The sequence below is a fragment of the Leptosomus discolor genome, chromosome Z (assembly GCF_034619465.1).
Source record: "Leptosomus discolor isolate bLepDis1 chromosome Z, bLepDis1.hap2, whole genome shotgun sequence".
Lineage (NCBI taxonomy): Eukaryota > Metazoa > Chordata > Aves > Leptosomiformes > Leptosomidae > Leptosomus > Leptosomus discolor.
The window spans coordinates 53,811,867-53,828,308 of NC_141419.1; the positions used below are offsets into that span (position 1 = coordinate 53,811,867).

At 37.4% G+C, this 16,442-nt stretch overlaps 1 protein-coding gene across 1 annotated transcript in view; it reads right to left on the bottom strand.

The window, feature by feature from the left end:
- LOC104345057 (uncharacterized) overlaps positions 1 to 16,442 on the bottom strand; it is a 33,864-nt gene that overhangs the window by 12,526 nt on the left and 4,896 nt on the right. The window contains exons 3-7 of the mRNA XM_086480535.1: positions 15,654 to 15,836; positions 12,139 to 12,306; positions 10,332 to 10,433; positions 6,660 to 6,770; positions 4,840 to 5,018 (exon numbers count right to left, since the gene is read on the bottom strand). Of these exons, the coding sequence (XP_086336661.1) occupies positions 4,840 to 5,018; positions 6,660 to 6,770; positions 10,332 to 10,433; positions 12,139 to 12,306; positions 15,654 to 15,836 (743 nt within the window). The remainder of the gene's footprint in view (positions 1 to 4,839; positions 5,019 to 6,659; positions 6,771 to 10,331; positions 10,434 to 12,138; positions 12,307 to 15,653; positions 15,837 to 16,442) is intronic.

Sequence of the window (16,442 nt, forward strand, 5' to 3'; positions counted from 1 at the left end):
GATCACTTGCTACATCTGAATTTCTAAAAAATGCTCTTTTCTATAGTCAGGACACCAATTTCCAACTTAACTACTTGTGAAGGACAGTCTGAATTTTTGCCTTAAACAACCTGTTTGGCAGATTTTATGGATATGTCTTGAACAAACCTGTTTTACAGTGCAAGTTTCATCTATTAGCCCTAAAAACAGCCCACTTTGCAGTGCAGCCTGCTCCAAGGAGGGAACAAGCCCTGTGAAGGTGGAGCGGTGCTCTCTTCTTGGAGACTGGGATGAAGGGGTGCTCCCTCCTCGGAGACAGGAGGGTGGAATGGTGTTCTCCTTCAGAAACTTTAGTTGGGGTGATTGATAAAGGGGGGCTTCTGTTGGAGTGGCTGCCCAACCACCCCTATCCAAATGTACAAAACCTGCAGAAGCAGGGTGTTTCTGGAGTTGGGGAGGCCAGCTCCCTTAGCTACAGCTATACACTGTACTTGAGGAGATCCACTCCCTTATTTATAGCAGACAGAACACCCCTTGGCCCCCCCAAGATGCTTCATACTGCACCCGCATCCTAATTATCATGAAAAGTGAGGAGGGGATAACATGAATAAGACTCATGAATATTAATAGAAGGGACAATTAATTACCAGTAATCAAGACACAGGTGTGCACCAACCACTGAAGAACCAAAGATCAGACCTGACCTGCGAGATGTCACTGGACCCCAGGAGCAGTGATATCTCTTTCTTTCTTTCTCTCTTTCTTTCTTTCTCTTTTTCACACTTTTTTTTTTTTTTTTTTCTTTCTTCTCTCTCCATATTATTAGATAGAATTAGGGAAAGTCATACCTTTATCCGAACTGTGTGATTAGAAAAATGTGAAATATTACCATTTTCCAATCTGTGAAATGTTACTATTGATGTGCGTTATTGCTGCTAATCTACTGACCAAAGAGGGTTATTAACTCGCTGCCTTTGCCAAGCAAAGGATCTCTGCCTTGCAGAGGAAAATTCCTTTAAAAGGGAAGATACAAAAGATCCACCTACCCTGAAACCCACCAAGTGGGATGGGACACTACTTCTTCCAAGTTAATTGCTCCTACTTCCTTCGTATCTTCTTTTGATTTTCCTACTTTGAGTCCATTCAAAATGCTGGCAGCAAACTCATACTGTTTAGACATTTATTCCTATTTACTATTGTTCCACATCATTCTTAGCTGAGGGAATTGGAGAGATAAATGGAATAAATGACAAATGTAACATAAGCACCTGAGAGACAGAGCTGATTTTACTAGAATACATCAGTCTCTGATTTCTGGAAGGGAAGTCTGCAGTGGAGATACATTGCTAAAACTTTCCTGTTTGGAGCCAGTCATTTTTATAGCTTCTCCTAGACCTTAACCTCAATGATATTTACTTCATATTCTCCTTTTCAGGTACTAGACTGGTTATCTGTTCTCTTTCCCAGGGTCTATTTATAGCAAAGCAACAGGAAATTATTCCTAGGAACATGGCAAGACACGAAAGACAGAGGATTTAAAGCATTATTACAAACATGATCTTTTGTTAATTCTTTTAATTTTGTCAACTCTACCTTTTTTTCCCCTCTTCTTTAATGCACAAAAATCATTTGTTATACATATTTTTTTAACCACTTTTATATCGCAAGAAAGCATTAATTGAACCTGGGAAATTCTGGCTCTGGCTGGCATTTTTAGTGGATTTGTAAATCCTGACATTTAAGTAGGTGAGCTCCTTACATGATGGATATTTGTAATGAGAAATTTTGGGAAACGTATTTTTGGCTAGAAACCTTTCTTTATACTTGTGCTTTCCTATTGAGCCTAGAACACCGTCAGCTCTCTAGCAGGTATGTTCTTATGACAGAGGAATGCATGCTCCACAGCCTTTAAACCCCTTATTGTCCCATTTATTCCTGGGTTCCAGGAATCGTGTTCTTTCTTTCTAATGGGTTTGCAAGACCAATAATTTTTTATCCTGAAAGTTGCAGCATGTTTTAAAGTTTCCAAGTTAGCTGCCAGATTTTAAAAGCGACTCGGTGATGGCAGCTCAGAGGTCTGTGTGACCTTACTTAACCTGTTGTGGCTAGATTGCTTTTGTTATCTTACTGCTCTCATGTAAAACCTGATTAAGATTTCTCTTTCTTACACTGAAGTCTTCACCATGGACATTTTCTGGTGACTTTGCAGTCACTTTACTGTGCTAAGCATGAAATGCTAGTTTAGAGGAGCAGACACTGCTACCTGTAAAGAAAGGATCAATGCTGATGTGCTTTCAGCTTTCCCTGAAAAAATGTGTAAGTTCAAGCACATGAAACTTGATTGCTTATATTTGCCTCAGGGTAGGACTTAAGTGAACATCACTGCCTATCTTCTCATAATGTCCAGATATCTTTCCTTCAGGAGAAAAACTGTGTACATTGGCAAAGAAGGAAATAGCATGTTTGAGAAGGTCTAGTGGTCTGGACAATGAGGGACCAGAACTGTAGAGTATATATGCCACTGTTCCAAAGTATAGGCAAAAATATTACAAACCATTATATCTCCACTGATCTCAATAATTTACACAAAGCAAGGTTCTAAACCTATGTGCCCAATATTTCTGCCATGAGGTGGCAAACATAGCTATGTCTACTGAGGTGAAAAACTTGTTTTAGTTACTTATATGGATTGTAGAGTCAAGGTCAGTGGCAGTATCTATTTGATGGATAACAAAATGACCTTCTATGTAAAGTGACTGAAACTGTTGCAACAGCTATTACCTCACCAATATGTGATCGGACACAGACGAGTCTGAAACAGCACAATTACATGGGTGAATCAATATGTAAAAAGCTTTAGAAACACCAGTCTCTCTTTTAATGCAGGTGGGAAAAGAAAGCTCTGGGTGGATAACTTCTGCCTGTAAATAGGAATGGTGAGGAAAGGTAGCGCTCTCTGTTCGTTGATAGGGACTAAAGCAGAAGATGAAACACCCTTTCCTTTCTCCATGACAAAACATTATATGCACCCCTTCAGGCATAAATAAAAGGCCTGGTTGTCTTTTTACATAGGTGGAAATCAGGCATGACCTTGCTGGAGTCATTGGAATTACACCAGTGAAAGCTGTTGTTCTTAACATCATAATAAAGACCTGAAAATTGGTGGCTTTGGTTAGTTTGTTGGATACTGACATGCAGATTATCTTGAACTATTTTTGTCTCCCTGAATAATTCTTGCCTTCAATGAACTGTTTCAAAGAACAGCTTATATCCACTAAGCGGAAAATTTTTCCTCCTGAGCAAGGCAAGGCCTGGAACATAATGTTTCCAACTTAATCATGCAGCTGACATGTTACATAAATGCTGTGTTAAACTAAGAACATTATTTGTAATTCCCTTAGAAAAGGAAGTGCAATGAGCAGCATCTCTATGTGTTGTTCTTCTTATGCCCTAATAGAAATCATACCAAAAGGAAGAAGTGCCAACAAGTCCAGTTGAGCTCCCTGTTCCTTCATTCAGGCATTGGATCTCTTAGTAGTGAAGAAGCATATTTGTGTTTAATATGTCTTACTAAATGACATAAGACAGTTCTTCTGTCTTACTAAGTAACTCTTCAGAGTACTCTGTAATCGCACGAGGCAGGGAAGAAGGTCCCTGTGCTTTCTGTTGCTAAATAGTACCCAATATTTCAGTGTATCTTTGGAGTCCAGAGACAGAGAGAGAGCAGCTGGCAAAAAAAAAAAGGTATGAAATAATTTTAAAAGTGGTTGAATGGCACTAGTCTTGGATAATGCAAGAAAACAAACAGTAGTTATTACTATGAAAAGTTTATGCAGTGCTTTAAATTTATTTACTCCTTTTAAGCAAAAGCAAATGCAGGTGTTCAGTGGTTACAGAGCCTACTATCAAAACACAAGGTTGGTATGATTGAAATTGTTATTTTTTCAGTAAATAAGACAAAGCTACCTGGGGAAGAAAAGATAGGCTTAAAGAGAAACCTGTTAGTTGAAAGAAATAAAAGAATATTTAATTAAATTCTTGTGAGGGGTATCGGAGATCTCGGACTATTCAGAAAGACTAACCCATGCAGTCCTCAAAGTACAGTCCTTGGGAAGCATTGCATCAGCATCTTTCAGGTAAAAATAATTTAGTTTCTAGATTTCACTAAAAAAGGGAAAAAATTCAAGTGAAGATTTTACTGGAGTAGCTCTGCTATTCATGTAAAAATGATCGAACAGGCTAATATATATATAAGCAAAGAATGAAATACATAGATGGGAGACTGATGTATAAAATAGAGAGACGTGACATAGAAAAAAAAACAATATAAAGGTAGATTCATGATCAGGAGTGAAGCCTGTAGTATTAGCTTCCCTATTGTCTTTTGTTGGTTGAAATTCCTTAACAGCATCTTGTAGTCTAGATTATATTCATGTTTATTGCAAAATTGTGCTGGTATGTCTACATATGTATGTGTGTATATGTACACCTATATGCTTCATATGCTGTATTGACCAAAAGGTGTGTGAGCATGTTAGCGAGGATGAAAACTATTTACAGGTCAAGGACTTGGTGCCATGCTCAGGTTCTCACATAGTTTTTGATTAAGTGTGGACATGCTGACCAGAACTTACAGATTAAATGTGAATCCATAGACAGTGTCTATGTATGTGACTAGGATATATGAAGGCAGAACTACTCAATAAGCCTCTTTTATATACTACATACAAACCCAACTTTTGGCTGGTATGACTCTGGAAATTCTGCAAGTCAAGATAATGATCTGAAAATTTGAGTACCATGCTGCCGCACTTTGTAGTTCAGGACACAGCTTGCTTCCTCACCGGCCTCTCTCCTTACCTTCTTGTGTTTGTAATAGTGTAGGTAGCCGTTATGTTTCAGCACAAACCACCTCTTTCTCCAGCCCTTCAATATCGCTGACTGTGTTCGTTTATGCAAATATCCTCTGCAGGTAGGTCTGGGGGTGTTAGGGTAACGGCTGATATCTGATCCCACCACCATAATCAGAATATCAGGACCTAAAATATTACATGAAGAATGTGAAAACATAGGTCAAAACTATAATCCAGTCTGTCAATATTTTTGAATACACCTATAGGGTGTGGAGCAGGAAGGCAGTTTTCTATGCCATGCCCTCCTCCTCCCGGTGTAGCTCCTAGAATCAGCAAGAAGCAAAACATCCTAGGAAACAACGAATCAAATCAAGCAATATTTGGGATTCTTTTAACAGAAATTCAGGAATGAAACTGATTTTGTGTTGAGGACTAGTAATGGAGCCAGCTAGCTCAAAACACCTCTTAAAACAGTTCTTGTGACCTACCTTTCCAAGCAGCATCTCAGGTGCTTGCATATTTTATCAGTTTAGAGAAGTGGTTGGATTTCGTTGCTCAAATGGGTGTACGTAAATTGGGGCTTACACAAAAAAATGCTGAAAATGCTCTTACAGGTACCTTCAATCTCTATAATTTTACATATGCTTTTGAGAATTTATTTTTCCGTGTCTTGGAGTCTACTAACCTTTTCTGCTATTTGTGCCCATCACTGAGGAGGCTTGCTGCTGGAGGATAACCTGTGCTAAAGTGTCTACATATCATTTGCAAAAGGTAGGTGTTCAAAGGAGATGTTAGGTTACATGTTGTGTTATTGTTATCAACAATGAGGTACAATTTCATTACATTCACTAATGTTATCAAAACATCTACGCTTTGGACCCTAAAGACCTGAAATTCTGGTTATATCAGATACTGCTTCAGAGCAGGTGCAACACCTTAAAGAGGATTGAGAAATGTGACTATTACACATTTTCATTTGCAAAACATTTGCTGGATTTCTCTTTTGGGGAGATTTGGCTTTAGGAATGCTGTCTGCATGCCAAGATTTAGGCCAGGGGATGTTCTCTGAGGAGTTAAAAGTACTCAGTAATCAGTTTTATCTAGTAAAAGACTCAACATACTCTTAAATATAACAGTGTGAATGGCACCTTTATAATTAAAGAACTTGCTCTGTCAAGTTAAATTTGTCACTGTCTTGTAAAAGCATTTTAATTAATCGGATTTCCGGTGAGTCCTTGTTAAAATCATATCTGGGATAAATAAGATTAGTAGATTAACTAGTAGATTAACTTTCAGCATGAAAACATGGGTATCTCTGGGTTTTAGTCATCACAGTTCCAGGAAGAATATGCATGATTAATATCGCTGACTCCTTGTTTCTGTGGTGCTGCAAAAGAATGTCTCTTGAAATAACCTCTTGGCTCTCCTGATGACTTCAGGACTTGGCAACACAGAAATAACTACTGGATGCACTGAACCAAGCTGTGAAGTCTCTCCCTGAGGATGCATAAGGCATAAATAAGGTATTGGTGTCTCTGCTGTCACTTTCAGGACTTTCTCAATCACTCTCTCTGAGGCAGGACACCCAAAAACATGACAGTCACATGTACTCTTTGGGGAATATTTTGTACGTGTGTTTCCTTCTGTGTTCCTAGCAAGATCAAGATAAAAAAGTGACTTAGACAATACTACTGTATTAAATACTAAAGCATTAAACTGTTAATTAAGATTTCTCTCGCGTCCGTTACCAAACTCGTCTGGATGTATCTGGAGCATTGTACAGCAATTCTGACCCATCCATGTAATTTATTGTGATCTCAAACTTGCCTTTCCTTGCCAGATTGGCAGCTTCTGAATGTGGCATGCTGGTGACATCAGTTCCATTGACTGCTATCAGAATATCCCCGACCTGAAGCCCTGCTTCTTCAGCTGCACTGTCTGGAATAAAAAAACCCAAACATTTTATTTAGAGGTAGGATAGTAAGCACGCTACATGATCAAGCTTTTCCAGTAAAACAGGTATCTGTCCAAGCAGCCAAGGATTATGTTTTGGGGCCTTCATGACGGGAACTTGGAGGTGGAGCAAGTTTTTCTGAGTAACCTGTTGTCTGTAAATGAAACTTCAGGAGTTAAGTACTGGTTCAACATTAGATAATCACTGGCACTGGAGAAATTTCATTAAAAATCCAATTAGGACTTAAATGCTTTAAGATACAAATAGGCATTTCAGTATCCGAGGGTTTTGGCCTAAAGTACTAACAAAGATATGGAGCAATGTTCAGTAAAGTCAGTATCTGACTTTATCTGGTGAGCTTTGGATTTAAGACCAAAAGACCACTTTCTGTGCTGATTTTTCTCTTGCTGGTTAACAGAATTTGACTGCAGTATTTTGGATTTTGTTTTTATGGGGGGATAACATAGTAAGTTAACAAAGGGTCAGTGAATGAGGGACTGAATCAGGTTTGTTAACATATCAACCTTTTTTTATTCATTAACTGTTGCAAAACACATGCACTCCTGATAAAATAGGGCTCAGTCACACACCAGCCAGGAATGGAGGCAAATTAGGGCAGTGATAAATATGCTCCATTCATGGGCACCAATACACAGTTACTTAAAACCCAGTTACAAATTTCTCAGACACAGTTTTTCCCTTTAATTTATAATTAAGCATTCCTAATGTACTGTGAGAAAATTGTTTTTGGAAAATATTGTTCCATGTCCATACTATGTAATGTATATTTTTAAAGATTTTGTACCCTATCATGCAGTAAATGGGATCATTCAGTGTGTTTCTGAGTATGCTTAGAGGCTGTAGAGAAGAGATTAGTAAAAGCTTAATACAAAACAGACACAAAAAAGCCATTGCTCACCCTCATACGTATTGCAAATCATCTGCAAATTTGCAAATGCCAGCACATTTTTGTTTGTGCTGGTCTTGAGGGTCTCATACAAGACTTTATGATCATAAGTGATCTTTAAAATATTATTGAAATAATATCTCAGTATGCAACCGAAAAGGGATACAAATGCAGTTTTATGTCTGTTTTAACTAAATTAGTTGTATTTTGAAAAAACTTAATTTTACTAGTAGTTTGTCTATAAAAAAGAATACTCTGGTTTTGTTGGTTTTGCTGCTTTAAAGCAACTGCATTTGAAAACAAAACATACAAATAAGAGGAGTGATCTACAATGTGAGTAGCTATACTTAATTTTAATCAGTCAGTTACAGGGTTAAATTGGTAGGTATTAGGGCCAATGTTGTACACATGACCTATGATTTATTTATATTTAGGTAAAAAACTTTCCCACATTCTAATTTGAAAGACCTCTTCTGAGGTTGTACTCTGGTACAAAGAATGCTAAGGGAATGTGTGTGTTTACAACTGGGAATTCATCTAAAATTTTTAATGCTAAAGAGAAGAAACATTTCCTTGCATCAGAGATAACTTTGTATCAACAGGTACTCAAGTTTCCAGCAATCTGATAATAACAGGTAGTTGTCCAAGCATACACACGTGGTCACAGTTCTGCTATTTAGACAAATGATGGCTGAGCCCAGTAATTTTGTTTTCTTAAAATAATCAGCATACTGATCTTTAACCTTGTAGTCAAAAGTAATGTTCTAATAAGATGAGCAGAACAAAGTTTTTAATTCAAAAAATTACTCCCTCAGATTCACAGTAAATCACTTTTCACAGAAGTTGTACTGTGAAGATTAACTAGTCTCAAGGACTATAAAAAATATTCTGAACTAAAAATAAGATAGCTGTTTCAGGACAAAGAACATTATATAGCCACTTTAGACACAACTTAATCTTACTAAGTCCTTTGTATAGTATTCAGTAGGCAAAGGTTTTTTAGATTTATGTTATTGGCAAAAATTCAATTAATAATAGAAATCTCTAGGATCCAGTGTCAAAATCATGTGTATTTTCACATAGCTTACAGTAAAAGATTACAAGATCCTTTGATAAACAATAGGCATAACCATACAGAATGGTTGTATTTTCCCTTCTTTCTTGTGAATAGGTCTGTCCTTTGCCCGAGTTCCTCTTCTGTACTGAAGGCTTCATATTTTTAGTATTTAATAAATAGAACATTTGATCTGATGCAAGAAGTTACAATGACTTTTAGAATTAAACAGCAGCATGATGCAAAAACCATGACTGAGATATAAATCTAACTATGTGCAGATCTTAAGGGCATGCATGGGTTTCTAATACAAGTCAAGTGTCAGTAAAGTGATATTCTTTTCATATGTGTTTTTTTTTTTTTCTCTGCGTATTTCTCCCTTGCTCAGATTTCTGACTTTTCTGATCTTCCTTAGTGGAGTTTAATGATGACCATATTTAGTAGCTCAGCAGGCAGTTTTTAAAATGATGTGTTTAGCTAATGGATTCACAGGCCTCTGAACCCACAGGCTTTCCCAGAGTTGTCAGGAAGCTGGACAATATAATCCGTAAGTTGGTACACTAACAGAGCTATTCTTATATGCCTTGCTGGAGGGCACACACTAGCATTCTTGGTGTAGAATGACATTTTTCATTGTATGTCTTTGGTAGTAGAAATTTATCAGATTTCTTCTGCTCCTTCTATAATTCTACTGTGTCCATCCTGATATGCAGAGAGCAGTACAGCAAGCAATACTCTAGATTTGAGTGAACCAAGGTTTTAGGTAGCAGCAAAACGTCTCTGACTCCCTGTGTCTGATTCTCACTGCTGTTATTGACAGAGCCAGCTTTTAGCCAGATTTCTAAGCTGCCATTGCACACAGAGCTGATGATTTCAGAGACCTTTCAGTAGTGACTCCCAAGATCTCATTCCTGAGTGTAACTACGAATACTGTGTTCTATATCATGTAGTCATGGTATAGATAATTTCTTTCTAGAGGCATTATCTTACACTTCCATTTTTGTTGACACTCGTCTGCTGCTTTTTTGCTCACTCACTGAGTTTTCTGAGTTTCTTCTGGAAATCATTGGACTACCCTGCATAAGTTAACAGCACACCTGTTACAATTTATAGATGGCTCAATGGAAACCCATCCAAGTAGAAGTGTCCTCAGCTACTAAGACTTTTGGATGTTGTTATAAGGACCACTGTATCCTCTATTTGATTCTTAAAGGCCTGTTGTCACTAACGAATGTCAGTCCCCGGAATTTCTAGACTTTACATCTGGAGAAAGGCTGGATGCAGACACTTGCCTAAGGTATCAGTTGGCATGGAAGGACACAGAACAGTGAAGTCGAGTTTACACACAGGCATACTGGGGCCCTAAAACAGGCTGTCTCGAGCAGTTCAAGGACACGTTACTAAACATCTTACACACACTAATTATTGATTTTTTTATGCACATCTACACTATGTATTATTATAAAATAGTTGTTCTGAATTATGTAGATCATATTATATTGTATTATATTATATTACTAAATATTACATATTTTTTTAAATATGTTTTCATAGGAGACGTTAACTAGTACAAACGCAACTTACTTGTGTCAACTTCAGTCACAAGGATAGGCTTTGAGAACTGGATCCTGAAACCCCAAGGGTAATTGCCAGTTCCTTTAGCGATCTTCACTGTTCTTTCACGAACTGCAAAACAGAAAAAAGTCATCCCTTTTTCTCTACAAGTCGAGTTCAATTTAACAAGCAGCAGCCTGTTTGTAAAGCTTTTTGTCTATAGGCATGGGCAGCTACTGATTCTGCAAATCTCTGGCAAGCTTTCAGTATCACTCCTAGCTGTTTGCTGCTGCTCCTCTATCAGTGCAAACCACACTATGACTGATTGAATGTCATTCATGTTAGGGCAAACCAGACAGCATCAGTGAAGTGTACTTTCATTAGTTTAAGTTAAATGCCTGGACTTCGATTATGAAGAGGTGAAGAAGCATTCAGATATTCCACTCTACCAACAGTGTTCTGGGAGCGAAAAGTGCTCCTGCCCTCTACGTCAGACCTCTAAGCTGCAAATACAAAATACACTTTAAATTCTGAAATGAGTTTAAATCTGGTTCTTGTAGTTTTATTCTTTTTATATTTTATAAGGTTTCTACCGTTTGGATACCAATTGTTTCTTTTCCTTTCATCTAACCGTCCCTGTCCACTTCCCACTCCCACTGCCTCCCAGTCCTCTAGTTCAACTGCCCACCACACTGTCATCTCATGCCACCAGTGGATGTACCCATGTGAAGTGTCTTTCAAGTCAGCAGAATTTAACATGTAAAGGGATCACCCTCAGTAAAAGGAAGATCAGGGTCTAATTGCCTACTTCAGCTTTTTCTCAGGGTATAGTATTATTGTTGTGTCTCAACTGGTCTGGCTCATGAAGGACTTCAGTGTAAATTTGAAGTCTCAGAGTGTCTGCTTTTAATCATTTGACTATCTTATCATGTTTGTTTAATGGAGGCCAATTTAATTAATTTATGACAGCTGTTTTGTCTTCAAATTATGTACTATTTGGAAGATCGAAATTGCTTTAAAAGTTACTCTGCTAGCAGGACAACTGACTGTCTAAAAGAGCATAGATACTTCAATACCTACTTTAATTATCTTGTTGAACTTCTGATGTCTCCACTGGAGAAAATGCGATCAAAATGGTTCTCCAGAATATTCTCATATATTTTAAGGGAGATTTTTCATATATGGAGATTTATAGAGGACATTTGCTTTGTCTCATATTGTGAATGATTTATGAGCTCCAGCAAAGAACTATCTCCTGGAAAGCTGCAGGCAGGGGTATTTCAGTTTGTCTCAGTTCTTTGAATTTGTTACTTTTCAGTAACTTAACATGTGAAAAGTAAAGAAAAACCTCCCATCCCCCTGCAAAAGTTAGTCACTCTATCTGTTTGCATGACAGTGTTTAAACCACAAATAGAACAACTCTTCATACCCATAGCAAACTTGATTCTTTTCTTTCTTGATCTACTGTATTTGAAAGTTTGATGGACAACAGATTTTATGACCATTATAATAATTTATATCCATAAACAGCTCTCTGTGATTTTGCCATGCTTGAAGAAGTTATAAAATTACATTGCTTTTACCCTTATTGGGTATCATGTACATTTACCACTATCAATTTTGTCAAGTAATAATGACAATTTGCAAGACAGTAGCTAAATAAGAATTACTTATTCATGTTTTCTATAATCTTTTAGCTTCTTGGGTTGCTCCTTTTCCTGTCTTCAGCATAAGCATCCAGCCTCTTCTCAAAAATGTTGATCACCTTGAATCCTCAGAGTGCCCAAAATAAATAAAGTTTTATGACATTTATTACCTGTTGCTTTAGCCAACTTACTTGCCACTGGTCTAGGCCTTTTGCTGAGACATCTAGGACTATTATCCGGAGAAACATCATCACCTCTGAAAACCCAGGAAGCAGAATGAAAGTTTTCTGTATAAAACCCTCTGTCCTCATTTTCAGAAAGTAGTCCCAGATCTACTGACCGAGCATCCTCTGAATTTACTGTCATGAGGGTAAAACAAGTAAAAGTAATGTCAGTAGGGAAAATGCATGAAGAATAACAAACCTCAGCCAGTCAGCATGGAAGAAGTGCCACAAGCTCCTCAATGAACTGTTTGTAATGTCTGTATTTATTTGTGTATTTTGCTGCTGTTAAAGGGCAGTCTGCAAAGATGTCCAAATATAAGATTATAATATTGGATGCTATTGTATGTTGAACTTGAATGTCAAGTGAGGTCTTAATGCAAATGGTCAAAACAGAACTTGCACCTCTTTAAGAGAAGTCTGGGTTTAGCCAATTGTTAAGCTTTTTTATGTGGCCCACTTGATTAGGAAACCAAACAAGTTTGCTAGAAATTAGTATGAGTTCAGCGCATACGCGAAGACAAAAGAGAAGAAGAAAAGTAACTGGTGTGACTCAGGTAATGATGACTATATTTGCTGTTTGCTTAATCTTAGCTCTTCCAGATGTGTACATTTGGTTTTTAATAAAAAGGAGGTAAGGAAAGAATAGTTTTTGTGGGGATTTTTTTGTTTTAAATGTAGAACTTCTGGCTTGTCCTAGGCTGTTGAATATTTGTTATGTTGTTACATGTATTATCATGAGGATTTTCAGATTCATATTTTATATTAATTTACATTCACAATTTCTTTCAATGAGTCCACTGGGTCAAACCATGTCACCCAGATTAACATGGAGATGGAGGACAGCTCTAATTCTCTGCTAAAGAAAAAAAGCAGCATGTTCAGGCTCACAAGGAGATAGAACAGCAGGCAGCTGGCTGTGTGCCAGGCAGGCTATAAACAGCAGTTTGACTGTGGAGAAAAAGACTGTACAATACTATGACAACATCCCAAGCAGACTGGGAGATGGAACTTCAAAGCTAAAACTGGATGGCAAAAGGTATATAAAAGTATAGATCATCAGAGACCACGCTAACAGTTACATTGATAAAATGCTTTAGTATAAACTGTCTGAGGGGAAAAAGAAATCATGTTCCTCTCAGTATAAAATGTCTGGTATAATGCAGATAGATTTAATGCAGCTGGAGAAAGGATCTGTTTGCTTTGTCTATCCTGTGTTTGATGTGGCAATTATGCAGAATGATTTCCAGTTTCAAAACAGAAAAGATAAAAATTAACCTTTATTTAGTATTGTTCAGCAAGTTATTTCCTGAATACATCTAAATGGCAGTATTTTTTTCACTTTGACAGTTTGCTTAACCATGTCTATGTGGACAAATACTTCACATCTACTGGCTTCTCCCTTATTATGCAGAAAGTATGAGATGGCATGATTAACTGTATATAAAGCTAAAAGTAAATAAAAAAACCCACAAATAAATAAAAACTATTAGGCTGATATGTTTAAAGTACATATTATCTTGCTACCATGAATTTATAAATTAAGAAAACCTAGACTAAGCAATTCAGTACAGCACAGTATTTTGCAGTTGAATACTGAATTGTTACAATTGTAGCAGAGCTTGAAACATGACAAATAGGCAAAACCAGAGAGATAAATGGTGCCACGCTGGCACTACGGAGTTATGCCAAGATATTTCTTGAACGTCTTTTCACGTCTCCCTTCCTTGAGCCTTTGGCACATATGTCAAATGAAGCAGTTTGAGTGTCAGAGGCAAGCTGCACTTAAGTTCTTCTCAGTTGCTGGAAATAAGCATGTAAGGAGCTGCTGCTCACAAATACAGATTAGAGTTGTCTCAAGTATGTAAACACCAGGGAACAGTCTGGCTACCAAAGCAAAAGGGACACAAGTCTCAGGCCTGTAGCATACTATCCAAAATGATTAGATACTCGAATTTGTGACAGAATTGTCTGCTCATTCACCTGTCCTGGAGACCACTTCAGGTTCATGCCATGTGCTACCAAAAGCCTTGTCTCAAGGAAAGAAATTCTAGCTCTTACAACTTCTTGGGTTTTTAAAAATATTTTCTCTATGAAACCAGCATGTGCCTGATCTAGTAAAATTTATGGCCCAGCTTTATATTCAAGAGACATTACTGTTGAAACTAATGAACAGTTAATCTTGGTGTATGTATCTCCTGATAGGTTTTTTGAGCTCCGGTGGCTTGACATGGTAACTTTCTAACCTCCTTACCATGGACTTGAATCTGTCTTAGGGGCAAAGAATGGAAACTGCTACCAATAAACAGCATTTTCACTTCCACATGAAATGTCAGTCATCTGTGCTGCTTTATTAATAGGCATTAAAAACTTAGGGATTGACTCAGTTATCTGAACATAGATGGCTAGAACCATATTAGAAGCCTCAGGGTATCTCACTTGCCATCCAGTTACTGCTTCAAAAAGGCATGGGTCCTCGGTAGGTCACATATCTCAGAACCTTATTGGTGTCCCAGTGGCAACTGACACCTATGTTTAGGTAGTGAAATGAGGCTCTGCTGATGTAAGACCTTCCTTTTCAGTACAGGGATAGAATATATTTACAGTTTCTCTTGTATTGGACCTGCACTGAAGTCTGACAGCTGTCAGTCTTCTATAGGTTTGCATTTAACCTTCTTCAAAAAGGAGGTTATACATCTACAAATAAAACTTTCCTTACCAAAAGTAACCATTATAACACAAAATATTTACAGAAGGAAGTGCGCATTTCTTCAGCTGTACGAAGTACTTCTTACATTAACAAAATAGTAAAACAATACGCAAAGGCAGTTTGAAGTAAGAAGTACCACACACATCCTCTCCTAGACTGTACAGTCCTTGCCTGGGGACTCCATCTGTGTGAAATAAATTCATTAAACATTTCATCTTTAAAATTTCTTCCCATACAATTTAAGCTGATGAGTTTGGTACAGGCTTAAGCAAATGGCGAGGCAACAGATTTCTTAATGACACAGTTATGTGACTATCTGGTTTCAGTAACTGGAGGGACAGTGAAGGACAACCTAAGCAAAAAGCCTGAAGATAAAATGTGGAGCGAGTGGTTACCTCAGAGAGGAGAGAAGGACTCCCAGCTCACCATAGCTTTGACATAAGCAAAGTAGGCATCAAGATTATGATTTTTGTTACACCCTCAAAGCTGCCACCTTAAGCGATTATGTTTGTCTGTGCCTAGACCTTGTCTTAACATTAACTGCATATGGACAAGGATGGTACAATCAACCATCAGATTTTCTCTTGGTTATATGAAGGAGAGAGGATTCTAACTCCCATAGTGAGGAACAGTTCAATTGAATAAAATACGCTTGCTCATGTTAGCGACTAAGACAGATACTCATGTTATGAACTGCAAATCAGTTTCCTTAGCTGAAAACCCTGTCAGAGTGTCAATCACACAAAAGAGAAAGAATTCAATTGTAAGTACTCACTTGATCCCTCAGTGATTGTGCTGTTTATGGAGCTTCCTCCAGTTGAACTGCATTTTTTGCTGTCTTTGAACTGTTTTCGTCTCCTGGCCCACTGGTCTATTGCTTCTTCCTGGGAACTATCACTCGCTCTGCTGTCTTTCATCAAAGGTAGCTTTCTCGTTTTATTCATTTCTGATTTTAAGTCTAAATTACAACCAGACATTATTTGTGAGGAATGTGTAAGACAACTTAAGCAATTACACTGTTTAAAATTTCCATATTCTAAACACAAGAATAATCTAACCATAGACATGAAAATACCAAATTATACTGAAAATATTAATAAAGTATATATTTTAGACTAATTGAAGTCTTCATGCAGAGAACAGTACATGTGATCAACTTGTAGTAGTTTCATCTGCAGTTAAATACCTCATAGCCATTTGTATGGCACAAGTTTTGCAGGAACATGTAAATTGGTCATGGATTTTATTTACAAGTGCTCACACATTTTTGAAATCAGCAGTATGTAGATATATTAAGTGTTGTTTAAACATTAAAAATTTTGCAAGACACACATGCAGATAAAAGGAAGATATACCGCTCTACTTTAAGTTTCTTCCTAGGTAGGGCAGTATAAGTTTATTTGTGTATGACTGTTTTAGCTGAAATAAAAATTGGAAAACAGACTTTGTGTTAGATCCTGTTCTGAAAATGCAACTGTACCCACTAGCAAGGGTAGACAGGGAACAAGTGAGCCCAGCCTCAACAGGCTCCCTAGAGCATTATGTAAGTGGTCTCTTGGATCAA